The sequence below is a fragment of the Danio rerio genome, chromosome 7, assembly GCF_049306965.1.
Source record: "Danio rerio strain Tuebingen ecotype United States chromosome 7, GRCz12tu, whole genome shotgun sequence".
NCBI lineage: Eukaryota > Metazoa > Chordata > Actinopteri > Cypriniformes > Danionidae > Danio > Danio rerio.
In genome coordinates this window covers 65,225,840-65,241,337 of record NC_133182.1, presented here as the reverse complement: position 1 = coordinate 65,241,337, position 15,498 = coordinate 65,225,840, and the positions used below count along the sequence as shown (strand labels likewise).

Below are 15,498 nucleotides of genomic sequence, written 5' to 3'. Positions count from 1 at the left end.
GAACCATGGGATGTGATCTGTACGAATCACGGATGAACCGTCATTCATTAAACCACTAATAAATAAAAATAAAAATAATTTAAATACGTGATTATTATTCGTTTATAATTATTGTTAAATATTTAAGATGAAATTATTAATTTGGAATTATTAATGAAATTACTTGATTGCTAAAACTCTAGACCAGTCAAATGATCTCAACAGATCCTGAAAGGGTTATTACTGAGGAAATATAATGAATGAATAAGAAACATGATTTGATTGATAGATTAATATTTAATTATTGTTTTTATATAAATTTATTTTTTTTAAATTAAGCAGATCCTGACAGAAACATTACGCACAAAATGTACTGATGATAGATAAATATGTAAAACACTATATATTTATTTATGTAAAATATTGACATAACGACACACTTTTACACATTTTAATATATTTAAAAATAACTGTTTGTGTTTGTGTGCGTGTATTAAATATTAAATACATAGTTTTCATTGAATACTAAAACTCTACACCAGTCAAATGATCTCAAAGGACTAAAAAGTGCTTCCTCTAGAGTTTTGTGTATGGTGAATGCACTCACGGTCTGCATTTTTGAGGGACTGTTTTTTTTTGGAAGGTTTGGAGATGACCTTGATCCTCTTGCTGAGGAAGACGCCGATGTCTGCGCTGTTCCCGTAAAACATCTTCACTGACAGCATGAAGTGCTTGCGTTTGTCTGAGTCTGAGATGTACAATGTTTTGGCTGTGCAATAGTTCTGCAGGGACGAGATTTGCGTATTCATGAGAAGAAACAAAACATTACAGTATGCTAATAGTGCTGCTTTGGCCGAGTAGCTTGTGGCGTTTGATTTAGTCAGCATGTGTTACCTTCCCCTCTAGGTTGAGCTGCTGCATCTCCTGCTCGCTGTTCCCGATGCCGATGAATGCGCAGGGCTGAGACTCCTGCTCTGAACAGCCGTCTCGCTCCATCTGCTCCCGCTTCTTCTTCCATCCACAGCCCATCAGATATACACACGGGGGAGGACAGAAAAACCTGGACAAATGTAGAAAAACAAGAGTGTGAATAGCTGGAAAGTGTTTGTTTTGCTCACTACAACTGTTGAAGCAGGTGACACTGGCAGAACTCATCTCTTTGCCTTTTCAGAACAAAGCATGAGTGGAGTTTGATAATGAAAACTTGCTGCCATGCTGTGTCTCAGGGGTTTGCCAGGGCATTTCTGTGGGAATATATTTTAATGTATTAAATATATTATATAATACTGAAAAAAATATTATATGATAAGTGAATGACTGAGCTCATTAAAAAGACAAAATGTACACTCACCAGCCACTTTATAAGGTACACCTTACTAGTATCGGGTTGGACAAACTTTTGCCTCTAGAACTGCCTTAATCCTTCATGACATAGATTCAACAATGTACAGGAAACATTCCTCAGAGATTTGACTCCATATTGACATGATAGCATCACGCAGTTGCTGCAGATTTGTCCGCTGCATTTCCATAATACGAATCTGCCGTTCCACCATATCCCAAAGCTGCAATTTTGGATTGAGATTTGTTGATTGTGGAGGTCATTTGAATACATTGAACTTATTGCCACGTTCAAGAAACCAGTCTGAGATGATTTAAGCTTTATGAGATAGTGTGTTATCCTGCTGGAAGTAGCCATAAGAAGATAGATACACTGTGGTCATAAAGAGATGAACATGGTCAGCAACAATACTCAGGTAGGCTGTGGCGTTGACATGATGCTCAATTAGTACTAATGGGCCCAAAGTGTGGCAAGAAAATATCCCCCACACCCTTACACCACCACCACCAGCAGCCTGAACCGTTGATACAAGACAGGTTTGATCCATGCTTTCATGTTGTTGATGCCAAAATCTGACCCTACCATCTGAATGTGGCAGCAGAAATCAAGACTCATCAGACCAGGCAACATTTTTACAAACTTCTATTGTCCAGTTTTGGTGAGCCTGTGTGAAGTTTAGCCTCAGTTTCCTGTTCTTAGCTGACAGGAGTGGCACCCAATGTGGTCTTTGCTTCTGTAGCCCATCCTCCTCAAGGTTGGACGTGTTATGTGTTCAGAGATGCTCTTCTGTAGACCTCGGTTGTAACGAGTTACTGTTGCCTTTCTATTAGCTGGAAGCAGTCTGGGCATTTTCCTATGACATCTGGCATCAACAAGGCTTTTGCGCTCACAGAACTGCTGCTCACTGGATATTTTCTCTTTTCTCTGTAAACCCTAGAGATGGCTGTGCATGAAAATTCCAGTAGATCAGCAGCTTCTGAAATACTCAGATCAGCCCGCCTGGCACCAACAACCACGCCACAATAAAAAGTTACTTAAAATCCCCTTTCTTCCCTGATTTGATGCTCGGTTTGAACTGCAGCAGATCGTCTTGACCATGTCTACATGCTTAAATATGTTGAGCTTCTGCAATGTAATTGGCTGATTAAAACTGTGTTACCGAGCAGTTTAACAGGTGTACCTGATAAAGTGACTGTTGAGTGTACATAAAACGAGTAGTTAAAAGGATTTTAAATCAATGATTCATTAATATAGCTAGTGGTTTGCCGTTTTATTTGATTAAAAAATATTTTGAAAATCAACCGATCCTGAAGTATACTGGATAATTAAAATATATACTGAATGAATAACAAATATATTAAATATATCAAAAATAACAATAAACAGGAAATATGAAATATGTTTTCTTTTTTATCTATTTATTATTTAAATTTTACATTCATTCATTAATTTTCCTTCGGCTTAGTCCCTTTATTCATCAGTGGATACCACAGCGGAATGAACCCCCAACTTATCCAACATATGTTTTTACACAGCGGATGGCTTTCCGGGAAACACCCATACACTCACATTCACACTCATACACTACGGCCAATTTGGTTAATCATATTTTTAGCACATTTATAAACAATACTTCTAATAACTAATTTCTTTGCCATGATGACAGCACATAATATTTTATTACTCATTTTGCAAGATAATAATGGTCAGCTTAAAGTGACATTTAAAGGCATTAAGCCTTATATTAATTAGGTTAACTATGTAAGTAATGTTAATTAGGCAAGTCATTGATAATATTGGATAATTATATTCATAAAAAAGCCAAACTAAAAGCAATACGAATTTCTCCAGAGTAAAAAAAAATATATTACTGAGAAACATCATTATCAATTATTTATAGTTTGTATTATTAATTTATGAGCACTCAATATCTGAAAAATTGGATATTAATAAATCATTTTAATCAATTACAAAAACCCAACATAATAGAAGAGAAATATTACCCTACTGAAAAATCCAGTTCAAACCAGCCTAGGCTGGTTGGATGGTTTTAGTTGGTCAACCAGGCGGGTTTTAGAGGGGTTTTGGCCACTTCCAGGCTGGTTTCCAGCCTGGTCTTCGCTGGTCAGGCTGGAAGATGACCAGCCAAAACCAGCTATGTCCAGCTTAGGCTGGTTTAAGCAGTTTTTTTCAGCAGGGATAGTGCGCGAAAAAACCAACTATGTTATAAAAATAACACAATTCTTCATTACACTCAACAGTGCATCACACATTCAATTAAATATATCAGAATTACTTCAGATTGACTCTAGATGGCAGCAAAACACTTGCAGCACAACACTTGCCGCTTTCCAAACGCTCTGAAACCACCATCAACGAACGGTCACCAGACGATCAATCAGAAACACCCAAACCATCAACTCAACCAAACTTAAGCATCGTGTACATTTCATACTCCAAAATCACCTGAGGAGCCCTGGTGTAGCATGGTCTATTTCATGTATGCTCATCTCGAGAGTGTATTGTGGATTAGCTCATCGATGTAGTGATGCTGAAGAAAACAGATATCAGTCAGCATGACCTTGAATACAGACACATGAAGTCTGCGTTTTCAGTTCACCGCACATCTTGGAGAAAACTCGTCTAGACGTGAGGCGGGGGAATATTCGTGACACAGACCTGCAGCTAATATCTGAAAACTGGTGCAATACAAGGGGAATAACAGCACTTCCACATACAGTCAGACTGAAACACGATGTAGACGTGAGTTAGGGGACAGACCCGAACCCTATCATGTTTAAAATAACACTCCACAAACATACACGCACACACACACCCACAAAAGAAAATAATTTTACACAGGCCCGGATTAAAAAATGTAGATTCCCTTAGGTACAATATTTTGTAGGGACCCCCTTAGAAGTTTATTGAATAAATAAATTAAAAGTATGTCTATAATGTATTGCCCCAAAATACATATACATACATAAATATATATATATATACTACTAGTCAAAAGTTTGGGGTCAGTAGTATTTTACATGTTTTAAAATAAGCTTCTCCTGCTCCACAAGGCTGCATTTATTTAATAAAAAATACTGTACAAATTGTAAAATAGTGAAATGTTATTGCACTTAGTGTTTATAACTTAATCATTTATTCCAGTGATTTTAAAAATGATTTTCCAGCTTCATTAGTCCAGTTTTCAGAGTCACAGGATCCTTCAGAAATCACTCTATTATTATTATTATTATTATTATTATCATCATCATCAACAATAATAGTATTAAAAGCAATAATGACTGTAGTAATAATTTAAAACAAAATACAATAAAAAATATAATTAAAAATTTTAATAAATATTTAGCAATATTTTTTACATTTCACAAATGCTGCCTTGATGAACAGAATAATTTTCATTACCAAAAAAATAACAGAAAAAAATTTTTTTGACCAGTAGTGTGCTAGTATATTTAATAATTTATCTAAAATCTTTTGCAGCTATATGTTGTTAATCCTTTTATATACTTAACTATGGTAATGGAATCTTTAAATAGTACAATCAAACACTTTTATTCTCATGAGTAGCTTTTTTCCCTCAAAATAAAAAATATAAAGTATTCATGCTAAAAGTACTTACTAGATTTAATAGTATAGTCAAAACAAGTGTTACACATGTAATTCTATTTTTAGTACACAGATTTCACTTTTTTAAAAGCATTCAATGGCTATTTTAATATACTAATTAATCTGATGAAAATTGCCAGTATTTCGAATCTACTTGCATTGATGCACTTCTGAATTATAAATATACTTTTAAAAGTGTATTTATAGTGAATCATTTTCATTAATTTATTTTATGAATAAAACAACTGTAAAATGTAGGTACCGTAAGTAGACAGATTCTTTACACTATGTAAAATTGCTGCAATCTCTACACATAGTAGATTACAGTAGATGATGTTTATAAATATTACTTATTAAATACCCAGGAGGAACTTGTAACTTTATTTTCATTATTTAAATTTTTTTTTTTCGTTCATATTGAAAAACAAAGGTGTTTCCAAACTAGGCATGGGCCAGTATTTAATTCTGATGGAATGATAACCTTGGATAAAAATATCACAGTATCATGGTTTTGTCATTACTGATACAAAATAAGTTTTTTTTAAATGTCTGGGTCAAAAATTACAACATTCTTTCCCTTTGAACACAATATATTTCATTTTAAGAAACATTTATAATAGTTTGGACCTGCAGTAGCTTTTGATGCGAGTTTTCCTTTTAAGCTGAAGATACTGTTGCCCTAAAAGACTTAATAAAATAGTTGTACACATACCATAGGAACGGTATAACAAATTTTGGTGGTTTTAAAACCTTGACTTTTTCCAACTTTAAATCTTGAAAATGAGTATCATCCCATGCCGATTCTGATCTGATATGTAATGGAGAGAAAATAAGAATGAGTTTTGCAGAGAGTGGATTTGCAAACTGCTTTCATGATCGGTCGCATTAAAAAAATTATGGAATATGCCACTTTAAATCCATTTGCATCTCGCTCAAAAATGACCAAAGAGTTTCCATAATTTTCCAATTTTAAGCTTGACTTTTCTGTAATTACATTATCTACCAATAAACAGTGCTGCGTAATATCATTGTACCAGCTGCAGCCACGGTAAGGCAGCAAAGTTCCTTAATTATTACATCAGAATGAAAATATTAGCCATATAGACATGGAGAATTACAACTTTTCATTTTCAGTCAGCTTTAGTATATAATATTGTAACTATAGAGGAGTCAAGCTTTAAAGAGGAAAATCATCTGATTCTTTTCTGAAATTGAGATAAATGATAAAACAACTGTTAACCTGTGGAGAGATATAAAATGAGCTTAATTAAAAAAATAATAATAGAAAATAAAGTGGAGTTTCTTTAACCCATACGTGAAAGTCTTACATTTTTTTGCTGATCAGAATTTATTGTAACAGTGTCAGATGAAAGGGGAAAAGAGGTGTCTGAAGACTGCTTTCACATCCTAATAGTGAAAGTTTCAATCTTAGTCAGGACCACCAGACTTGTGAGTTTATTAAATAAAACACACTGCTTTCATCTTCTCGACATTTATGATGTCATTTTAATGATTTTACCACCATGTAAAAAACCACAACTTTCCTACAAAGAGCCACGGGCTAAAATTAAAGCACACGCAAAAAGAAAATGTGCGTATGGCCACTTACGCACTAGCTGGACCTTTTAATTATTCCTAACAAAGCATGAGAATCCAGCGTAGTCTCACACAATGATCAAACTGCAAAGTCTGCATTTTAATTATATAGGTTTGTAATATGATGTGATGCATTGTGGTCTTTCCACATGACAATAACAGTGAAAATGCAACATGTGCCAAACCTCTTCCCAAGTTTCTAATAAGAAGGGTTTTAAATTGGGATCGGTTTTGGGTTAGGAAAGGTTTTTTCTGTATCATGTAACTGATATACAGTGTAATGTTGTATTGTTAGTAGGGATGTAACGGTATTGTAAATACCGTCATACCGCAATATTAATTTTTTTCGATATTACCGTAGTCGCATGACTCGGTAAAACTATAGGTCTTCTGAGAAAATTTGCTCAGGCGAATGAAGCGAACGGGAGGTAGCGGAAACTACAATTCCCATCAGCCCAGGCGTGGCCATAATCCTTTGCGGTCTGTTGTCGCTACAGATCCAGTAATGCGGAAATGGAGTGTGCTGCTAGAAGCGGGGATGAAAAAGAGCAGGAAAACCCTAAAGCGGGTGTTGTCACCGCGCGCGTACTGAATAGCGGTGTTGTCGCGCAAGTTCTTATCAGCTGTGTTGTCGCGCGCGTACTGAATAGCGGTGTTGACGCGCGCGTTCTGATCAGCTGTGTTCACAACCTCCGTCCCGGTGTTGTCGCACGCGTTCTGATCAGCTGTGTTGTCGCGTGAGTTCTTATCAGCTGTGTTGTCGCGCGAGTTCTTATAAGCTGTGTTGTCACGTGCGTTCTGATCAGCGCGACAACACAGCTGATCAGAACGCGTGCGACAACACCGCTATTCAGTACGCGCGCAACAAAACAGCTGATAAGAACTCACGCGACAACACAGCTGATCAGAACGCGCGCGACAACACCGCTATTCAGTACGCGCGCGACAACACAACGTTCTGATCAGCTGTGTTGTCGCGCGCGTTCTGTACTGTAAAGCGGGACGGAGGTTGTGTCGCTTCGCAGGGGCACTTTTGATCATTTTGGAAGGGAACTTTCTATCCAAGACTAAAAAGGGCATGTGCACTGCACAGGTTGAGCCCTGTGTGTGCATGTGCCTGCAAGTTGGGGAATACGACTAATAACAGTCATGTGGACTGCAGAAACACTGCACACTGTTCAGATTGATGCAGACATGAGATCTCTATCTCACTCATGGTTTGTCCACTCAAGTGGGGGAAAGACAATGCACAACGTTACCCACTGCTGTCAACCTGGGCCAAGTCATATCTATCTTGTCCCAGAAACCTCAGTCCCAAATGAGAGGGTTTTTTCTGTTGCAGGGGACATTGTAAATACCCAGAGATACCAGCTTTTACCAGATTATATTTATATGATAATTTTCCTTAAAACCCATCTCTATCTAAGTGAGTGAGTGATTAAATGTTGAATGTGATGAGTTTTCAACACTACTAAATTGAAACTTAATTTTTTTACATGGTTTAATATTTTTTTTTGTTATTAAAATTGAAGTTCCTGTTTCAAAGCTTACAGATAGATGGCTAATTTGTATGTCATTGACACTTCTGGCACTTTTTTGGAGTATTTTCATAAGTTTAGTTTTTTCCTGTAAATGATTCAATAAATACCGTACCGTGACATTCATACCGAGGTATTACCGTACCGTGAAATTCTGATACCGTTACATCCCTAATTGTTAGCATGTTGGGGTTTTCTAGGGTGCTTTTAGAGTGTCCTAATCAGTGATGGAAATAACGGCTTTATAAATAAACGCCGCTATTAACGGCGATACTTTTTTTAGTTACGAGTAATCAAATGAATTACTTTTTCCCTATTAAACGCCGTTACCATTACTGACAATAAAAATGCTTGTTGCTATGCTTGAGAACACTGACGGGGTTTATGCGAGCCATAGGACCTCTCTTTCTCTGGGGTTGGTGTGTGTGTGTGTTGGATGGGGCAGGACATAACCAACCAGCAATGATGATTGGTGTGTCTGTGAAAGTAGTATAAATGAGAATGTGATGATTGGCTTAGATAGAGAACATTTTCATCATTTGCCAAACAGAGGGAACGTAGTGTGGGTGTTCACACACAAGCACATGCACAGTCAGTCGCACGCACTAATGACCAGGGGCCTCATGTACGAAGACTTGCGTGGAAATCATACTAAAACTGAAAAAAATTCAGATGTATAAAACACTGCGTACGCCGTATCTCACGCATATTCTTTTGTACATCTGAATGAACGTGAAACTGAGCGCAACATGCACGAGCACAAAACCCCTCCCTGCCTCCTCCCCCGTATGAATATGCAAATGACTCTACATTGCCAAAACCCAACGAAAAAGCAATGGTAATGGCAAGCAAAAAGAGAAACTTTGAACAGAATGTGAATTGGAGGTTTTCCTTTCGGAGGTAGACCGGAGAAAAGCGGTGTTATTTGCAAGTTTGTTCTCCGGAGTTAACAACAAAAGAAAAAAATTGAGTGGGAGAGTTTAGCTGATGCGGTTAACACAGTTGGGTCTGAACATCGCACTGAGTGAATTAAAAAATAAATAGTGTGATTTATAGGTGTAAAAGGCTGCAACACCCTTAACAGTCTCAGTGGCGCAGCTCGTAAAATGCATGTCATCATTTTTTGACACGTTTGAGCATGAACTCGGTTCGAATCCAGCGTCTTTTTTCTCCCGCTACATATCAGATTTTGCCAACTATTTATGACGAGAAAGACAAGCAGAAATCATTAATAAGTTTGTGCATCCTATTTTATTTGCTCATTTATTGAATGGAAATGTTTCTGATTCACGCATGCAAATTCATCTTCAGATAGTGTCTTTATAGCAATGTGTGTGCAGTAGATAGCTCAGATTACATTGGGAAAATAGGCGACAACTGCAAATTGTGCTTTAATGTTTAGCTGGTCAACTGTATGGTGTGGAAACCTTATATACCTGCTAGATGAACCCGTCTCATACAGCTGCCATTGCAAGGCTCAGACACTTTGTAGAGAGCAATTTAACACAACTGCCTCTAGGAGTCGCCAAAGGAAATAAAACAAACACGCAAAAAAAAATGTGCGTACGCCAGCCATAAAGCTGCCGTGAAGCTGCGCACATTCCCACGTTCAGTTCATCGTTAGTAAATCCAAACGTGAGCGATTCTGAGCGTGAAACCTGGCGTACGCAAAGTTTTTGTGCGTACGCAGCGTTGATACATGAGGCCCCAGGAGTCAGAACAATGGCGAATCCAACAAGTTTAAAGATAACTTTTACAAATTGGAAATATACGCAATACTTTACCCTCGTTGAGGTGAAAGGCAGGAATGTTTATGTTTCGTGCAATTTATGCCCAGGAAAAAGAGTCTCTCGGCATCAGTGACAAGTAATTCTAATATAATTAAGCACCTCACATCGTCACTATAGTAATGATAATAGTTATAATGATATGTTGAATTTGATTGTTGTTTCTTACATTGTGCCACAACAACATTAAAATAGTGTAGTGTACAATGTTTTATATTTATTTTGTAGTCATTTGACAAAATTGATTTTTATACATGAATGCAATATTTACCTTCCCTGATAATTAGTTATTTTTTTAATTATGTAACACAGTCAACTACATCTGTGAGAAGTAACTAGTAACTATAACTAACTAGTCTTTTAAAGGAACGTGCCCAACAGTGTTCTTAAGTAGTTGTGAAGAGTGTTACACACTAGTTGCAAAGGCATTTACCGGGGCACTGCCATTATCAGGCTCAAACAATTTCTTTCCTTTTTTGAAAGCCGTGAAAACAATATTGTAGAGTTTCTCTTTCATTATTTGATCAAATTGGAATGCAAAAAAAAAATACATATACACACACACACACACATATAAGCAGAGCAAAGATAGTTGACATTCTGCCACAAGAAGGCGACAGAGACAGCATAATAAGCCCTAAGAGGAGAAAAATTCTGTGTAATTCTGATCTCTCTGTTTTGTATGTTGTAGTGCTGTACTTACACCACAGTAATCTGCTAGTGTTTGTGTTGCTTTTGCTTTTTGGTGGTTAATTATTGTGATCTCCCAATTGCAACAGAGAAATACTGGGAAATGTCTCTAGACTGATAGCATTTTATGCTGTTCAGCCTTATAATCTTAAAATGTGAGCAAAATCACCTGTCTTCTCATCACTTTAGACATTATGCAAGAGAATCATTCAAATGCTAGCTCTAAAGTGACGCTGGTGAAATAGCAATGATTTCTGCTGTTCTGACGTCAGCTGCAGACGTTTATGAATGGCGGAAGAAAGTAGTTTCTCATATAAAAGTATTCTGAGACTCCGTGTTTGATTTTCTTTTTTATATACACGATTATGATGTCAAACTGTTGTATAAACACAATATCACACTCGTAGCACTACGATATGGCTGTATATTTTCACTGTGGTCAAATATATTGTGGTTACCAAGTCCATTCATCCATCCATCCATCCATCCACCCATTTATCAATCCATTCGTCTTATATGCACACTATTTTTTTCTCATAACATAACTTTACATATTTTATTTAGACTAACTAGGATGACTTGTCATGTTATCCACATATTGTTTTATTTTTGTTGATTTTGGTCTTCATTTGTAAGTTGCTTTGAATAAAAGCATCTGCCAAATGATTTAATGTGAATGTTATTAGCGTAGTGTTTCCCTAACTGTGACAGCAGACATTTTGAATGTCTCCCTAATCTGTCCTATCCCTTTCAGGTCATATCACGCTGATAATCCAGGTGTATTTATGGAATAATTGTTCAATTGTGCACCATTGGTGTGCCTTTAGAAACAGGGTTGCATTAGACCACTGCTACGTGGTAGCCAGGCTTTTTTGTGTGTTTGCTAGGATGACCTATGTGGTTGTCAGCGCATATATTTATTTATTTATTTATTTTTTCCAGACACTTTTATCCAAAGCGAATTACAAATGAGGACAAGGAAGCAATTTACACAACTATAAGAGCAACAATGAATAAGTGCTATAGGCAAGTTTCAGGTCTGTAAAGTCAAAGAAGGAAAGCATTAGTAAATTTAATTTAATTTTAATTTTTTTTTTTTTTTGAGCACAGTTAGTGTGATATCCAGAGAGGCAATTGCAGATTAGCTAAGTGGAGACCAAATAGTTGAGTTTTTAGTCGTTTCTTGAAAACAGCGAATGACTCTGCCGTTCTGATGCAGTTAGGGAGTTCATTCCAACAACTGGGCAGATTGAACGTGAGCGTTCGGGAAAGTGATTTCTTCCCTCTTTGGGATGGAACCACGAGGCGACGTTCATTCACAGAACGCAAGTTTCTTATATTTCTTAACCTGCATATCTATGTAATTGGCAGGTTGCTGTATCATGGTTGTTTAAACATTGCTATGCGGTTTACTAGAGTTTTGTGGGTAGCTTTTCAATGCATCTCTCTGTTGTTACTGTGCAGTTCATACAGGGTTTTATTGTCCACTAGCCAAAGAAAAACTAAATAAGAATGTTAGTTCAAAATAAACGCACATGTTAAAATCAAGAAACCACATGATCTGAGCAATCTTTCATGTCCATAGCAAAGCAATAAAAATGTGAGACTTAGGGGGTTGGGGGTATCAAATCCCTTCCCCTACCCATGAGCAAGAGTAACCATTAGCTGTTTTAAAAACGAACAGGGTCACAAGGACATGCGAAGAAGTAGAACTGGTGCAACAAGTTAAGTGCATCACATTCATTTTCAATTGAAGCTAAATGATACACTTCCTAGTCATAAAGCATCTCTGATTACAGAACACGTGTATATGATTTCATGAAGAGCGCAATGTTGTTTTTTTTGTTCTCATCTGGCATTCTGTCACTCTTGACATGTGTCCAGGTTTTGGCTGTGCTGTTCACAAATAACATCGCTGTCTCTCTGCCAAATGAGGCCGATCGAGCTGCAACCGCGACATCAGCTCCCCAGACACAGTCTTTCTCTACAGTGATCATCTTGTCTCTCTTTCCGCTGACCTTCTCTACTTCACATCCCTGTCTCAAATCACCTCGCCTCCTTAATCATTTCTTTTCTCTTTGCTGTCATTATTTGGTTTCTTTTCTTATCAGCGTCTCCTCTCACCTTTTTTTACCTTCTGAAATGCTCTTTTTCCTTTTCTTATCCCTTAAGCTTTTGATCATACTTCATTCTTTCCTAAGAAAAAACCCCAAAACTTATATTCCTGTCTTTAAGGGATAGTTCACCCCAAAATTTTGGAAAATTCTATCAATACCTACTGACCCACAGATCATCCCTATCCACTAAAATCTTTGTATATCTTCAGAATGCAACTAAAGATTTTCTGGATGCATGTGTGGTGCAAAAACAACACTGCACATCACCTAAGAAACTCCATGCCCACAGTGAAGCGTGGTGGTGGCAGCATTACGCTTTGGAGTTGCTTTTCTTCAGCTGAAGCTGGGGTCTTAGTAAAGGTGGACTAGAAGAAAACCTATATGAACTTGATCTTTTAGCATGATAACTATCCAAAGCACACATCCAAATCAACAACGGAATGTCCTCACCTGAAGAAAATGTATATATATATATATATATATATATATATATATATATATATATATATATATTTTTGGAATGGCCCAGCCAGACCCCAGACCTAAGTCCTATTGAAAATCTGTGAGGTTATCTGAAGAGGGCTGTGCACAAAAGATGTTCTCATGCTGTTCCAATCCAATAAAATCTTTATTCATCTTTAGAATACAACTGAAGATATTCTGGATTAAATCTAAGAGCTCCCCGATAAACAGCAATAGTACCAACTTGTTCCAAGTCCAAGCTTCTTCAGTGGTTTAATCAGAATATTATAAAGCTGTGTGCAAATAAAACAAAAACACCACATTTATTCAACAGTTTGTTCTCCTTGGTATAGGGTGCACATTCATATGTTCTGTGCATGGATGTACAGTGGATATAAAAAAATCTACACACCCTTGTTAAAGTGCAAGGTTTATGTGTTGCAAAAAAATGAAACATCCCTCTGTAAATCACTCCAATATTAGTGAAAAGACAAAAAGAAAACGTATCAAGGAGGCTTCCAAGAGGCCTACAGCAACGTTAAAAGAGTTGCAGTAATTTCTGGCAAATACTGGCTGTGTAATACATGTGACAACAATCTCCCGTATTTTTCACATGTCTGGGCTATGGGGAAGAGTAGCAAGGCGGAAGCCTTTTCTTACAAAGAATATCTAGGCCCAGTTAAATTCTCCCAAGAACATGTGGAACAATGTGTTATGGTGTGATGAAAGCAAAGTTGAACTTTTTGGTCAGAATCTCAAAGGGTATGTTTAGCACAAAAACAACACTGCACATCACCAAAGAAACTACATACCCACATTGAAGCATGGTGGTGGCAGCATCATGCTTTTTGTCAGCTGAAGCTGGGGTCTTAGTGAAGGTGGAGTATTAAATTTAAGACCTATATCACAATATCAAAAACATGCATACACATGAAAAGAAAATGCAAAAAAAAACTGAAAATTAGTGTGTATAAACAAATATTAATGTATTCAAATTGAACAGTACTGACTACAGGTTAGATGCATCATTGAACTACAGGAAAAAACAAACATCTCAAGGCTGATGTATACTATTTATGTATTGCACACCTCCGCTGACTGCGCGCGCACCTTAAATGGATGACGCTTTTTAAAACAGCAGGTCAAAGGAAAGCCACCGTAAAGTCTGACGGATAAAGAGAAGTAGGAAGTTTCCGGAACTACGTCATACCATTAATATCATTCAAGATTTTTAAACTTATTGTTTTTTATAATTTATTATATATTTTTTTATAATCATTCAAGACATTTAAATCAAACTTTGATGCATCACTTGCTTTTGTTCATATCTGAGACATTTTAACTTATTAAAGTTATATATTAATGACTACAGAACATGGGTTACTCTACAATTATATATTTTTTATTATGGAAAGAACAAAAGCAAGTACACTTGCTAAAAAAACACTGACGTTTTTTTTTTATATTGCCAATTCAGCAATTCACACATTGCTGGCTGGTTAATTTCGGTCCTCTATAAGCTAAAAGGGCAATAATGGTCCAACATTTCTGACCATTATCAACAATAAAGCCTAGAAAAACAGGACATCAGAATATTGTAAACCGATAGGTTCAAATATTCCTCTCCATTTATCAACTTTTGCCAAGGCCTTTCTTTTTGGCTTTACTAAAATTCTCCCTCAACTTTTTAACAAAAATTTTCTTCTTTTCCCACTACTGTTGCAATTTCTATCCAAGAATTAGTGTTCATCTGGTTCTCTCTATGATCACGCATGAACAGATCATAAAGGTGTCAATACAGTTTCACTCAAGTCTAAAAAAATTTTTGAGCTGAAATCATGTCACATGTACCCAAAACAAACACAGAGATGATGTCATATTTGCCGCGCTCACTAAGTTCAATAACAGAAAGCTGATTGGATATTGCATGTTGGTCTCATTTGTAGTTGTAATATCGCAAACTACATTTTGATTTGTGAAATAAAGAACTACAAAACCACGAAACCCAAGCAACAACAACAACAAAAAATTGAAATGATCATTAGATGTAGCGTTACATGGACATCGGGAAAAAAAGACCAGTGCAAAAAACATTTATGACCTAGAACAGCGGATTTAAGACCTTTTAAGGCCTAAAATTTAGTTTTTTAAATTTGAGACTTTTTAAGACCCCGCGGAAACCCTGAGTAAACATCCCTAACAACGAAAATGCATCAATGCGAGCTGAATGTTGAGCTGCTTGTTTGTTGGTGTCTAAGCACAAAGGAAAGCATCCAATATCAGTGTCTTGCCACAAAAATCATTTCTTCACTAGAGCTGCTACTTAAACTATGCATGTTCACTCTGCTCACAGCTAAAAA

At 36.6% G+C, this 15,498-nt stretch overlaps 2 protein-coding genes across 3 annotated transcripts in view; both read right to left on the bottom strand.

Annotated features, from left to right (window-relative positions):
* The window catches only part of stim2b (stromal interaction molecule 2b), an 860,843-nt gene that overhangs the window by 247,937 nt on the left and 597,408 nt on the right, over positions 1-15,498 (bottom strand). The window lies entirely within an intron of this gene.
* rbpjb (recombination signal binding protein for immunoglobulin kappa J region b) overlaps positions 1-15,498 on the bottom strand; it is a 127,018-nt gene that overhangs the window by 14,487 nt on the left and 97,033 nt on the right. Inside the window, 2 exon segments of the mRNA NM_001083551.1 lie at positions 587-761; positions 874-1,039. Coding sequence (NP_001077020.1) covers positions 587-761; positions 874-1,039 — 341 coding nt within the window.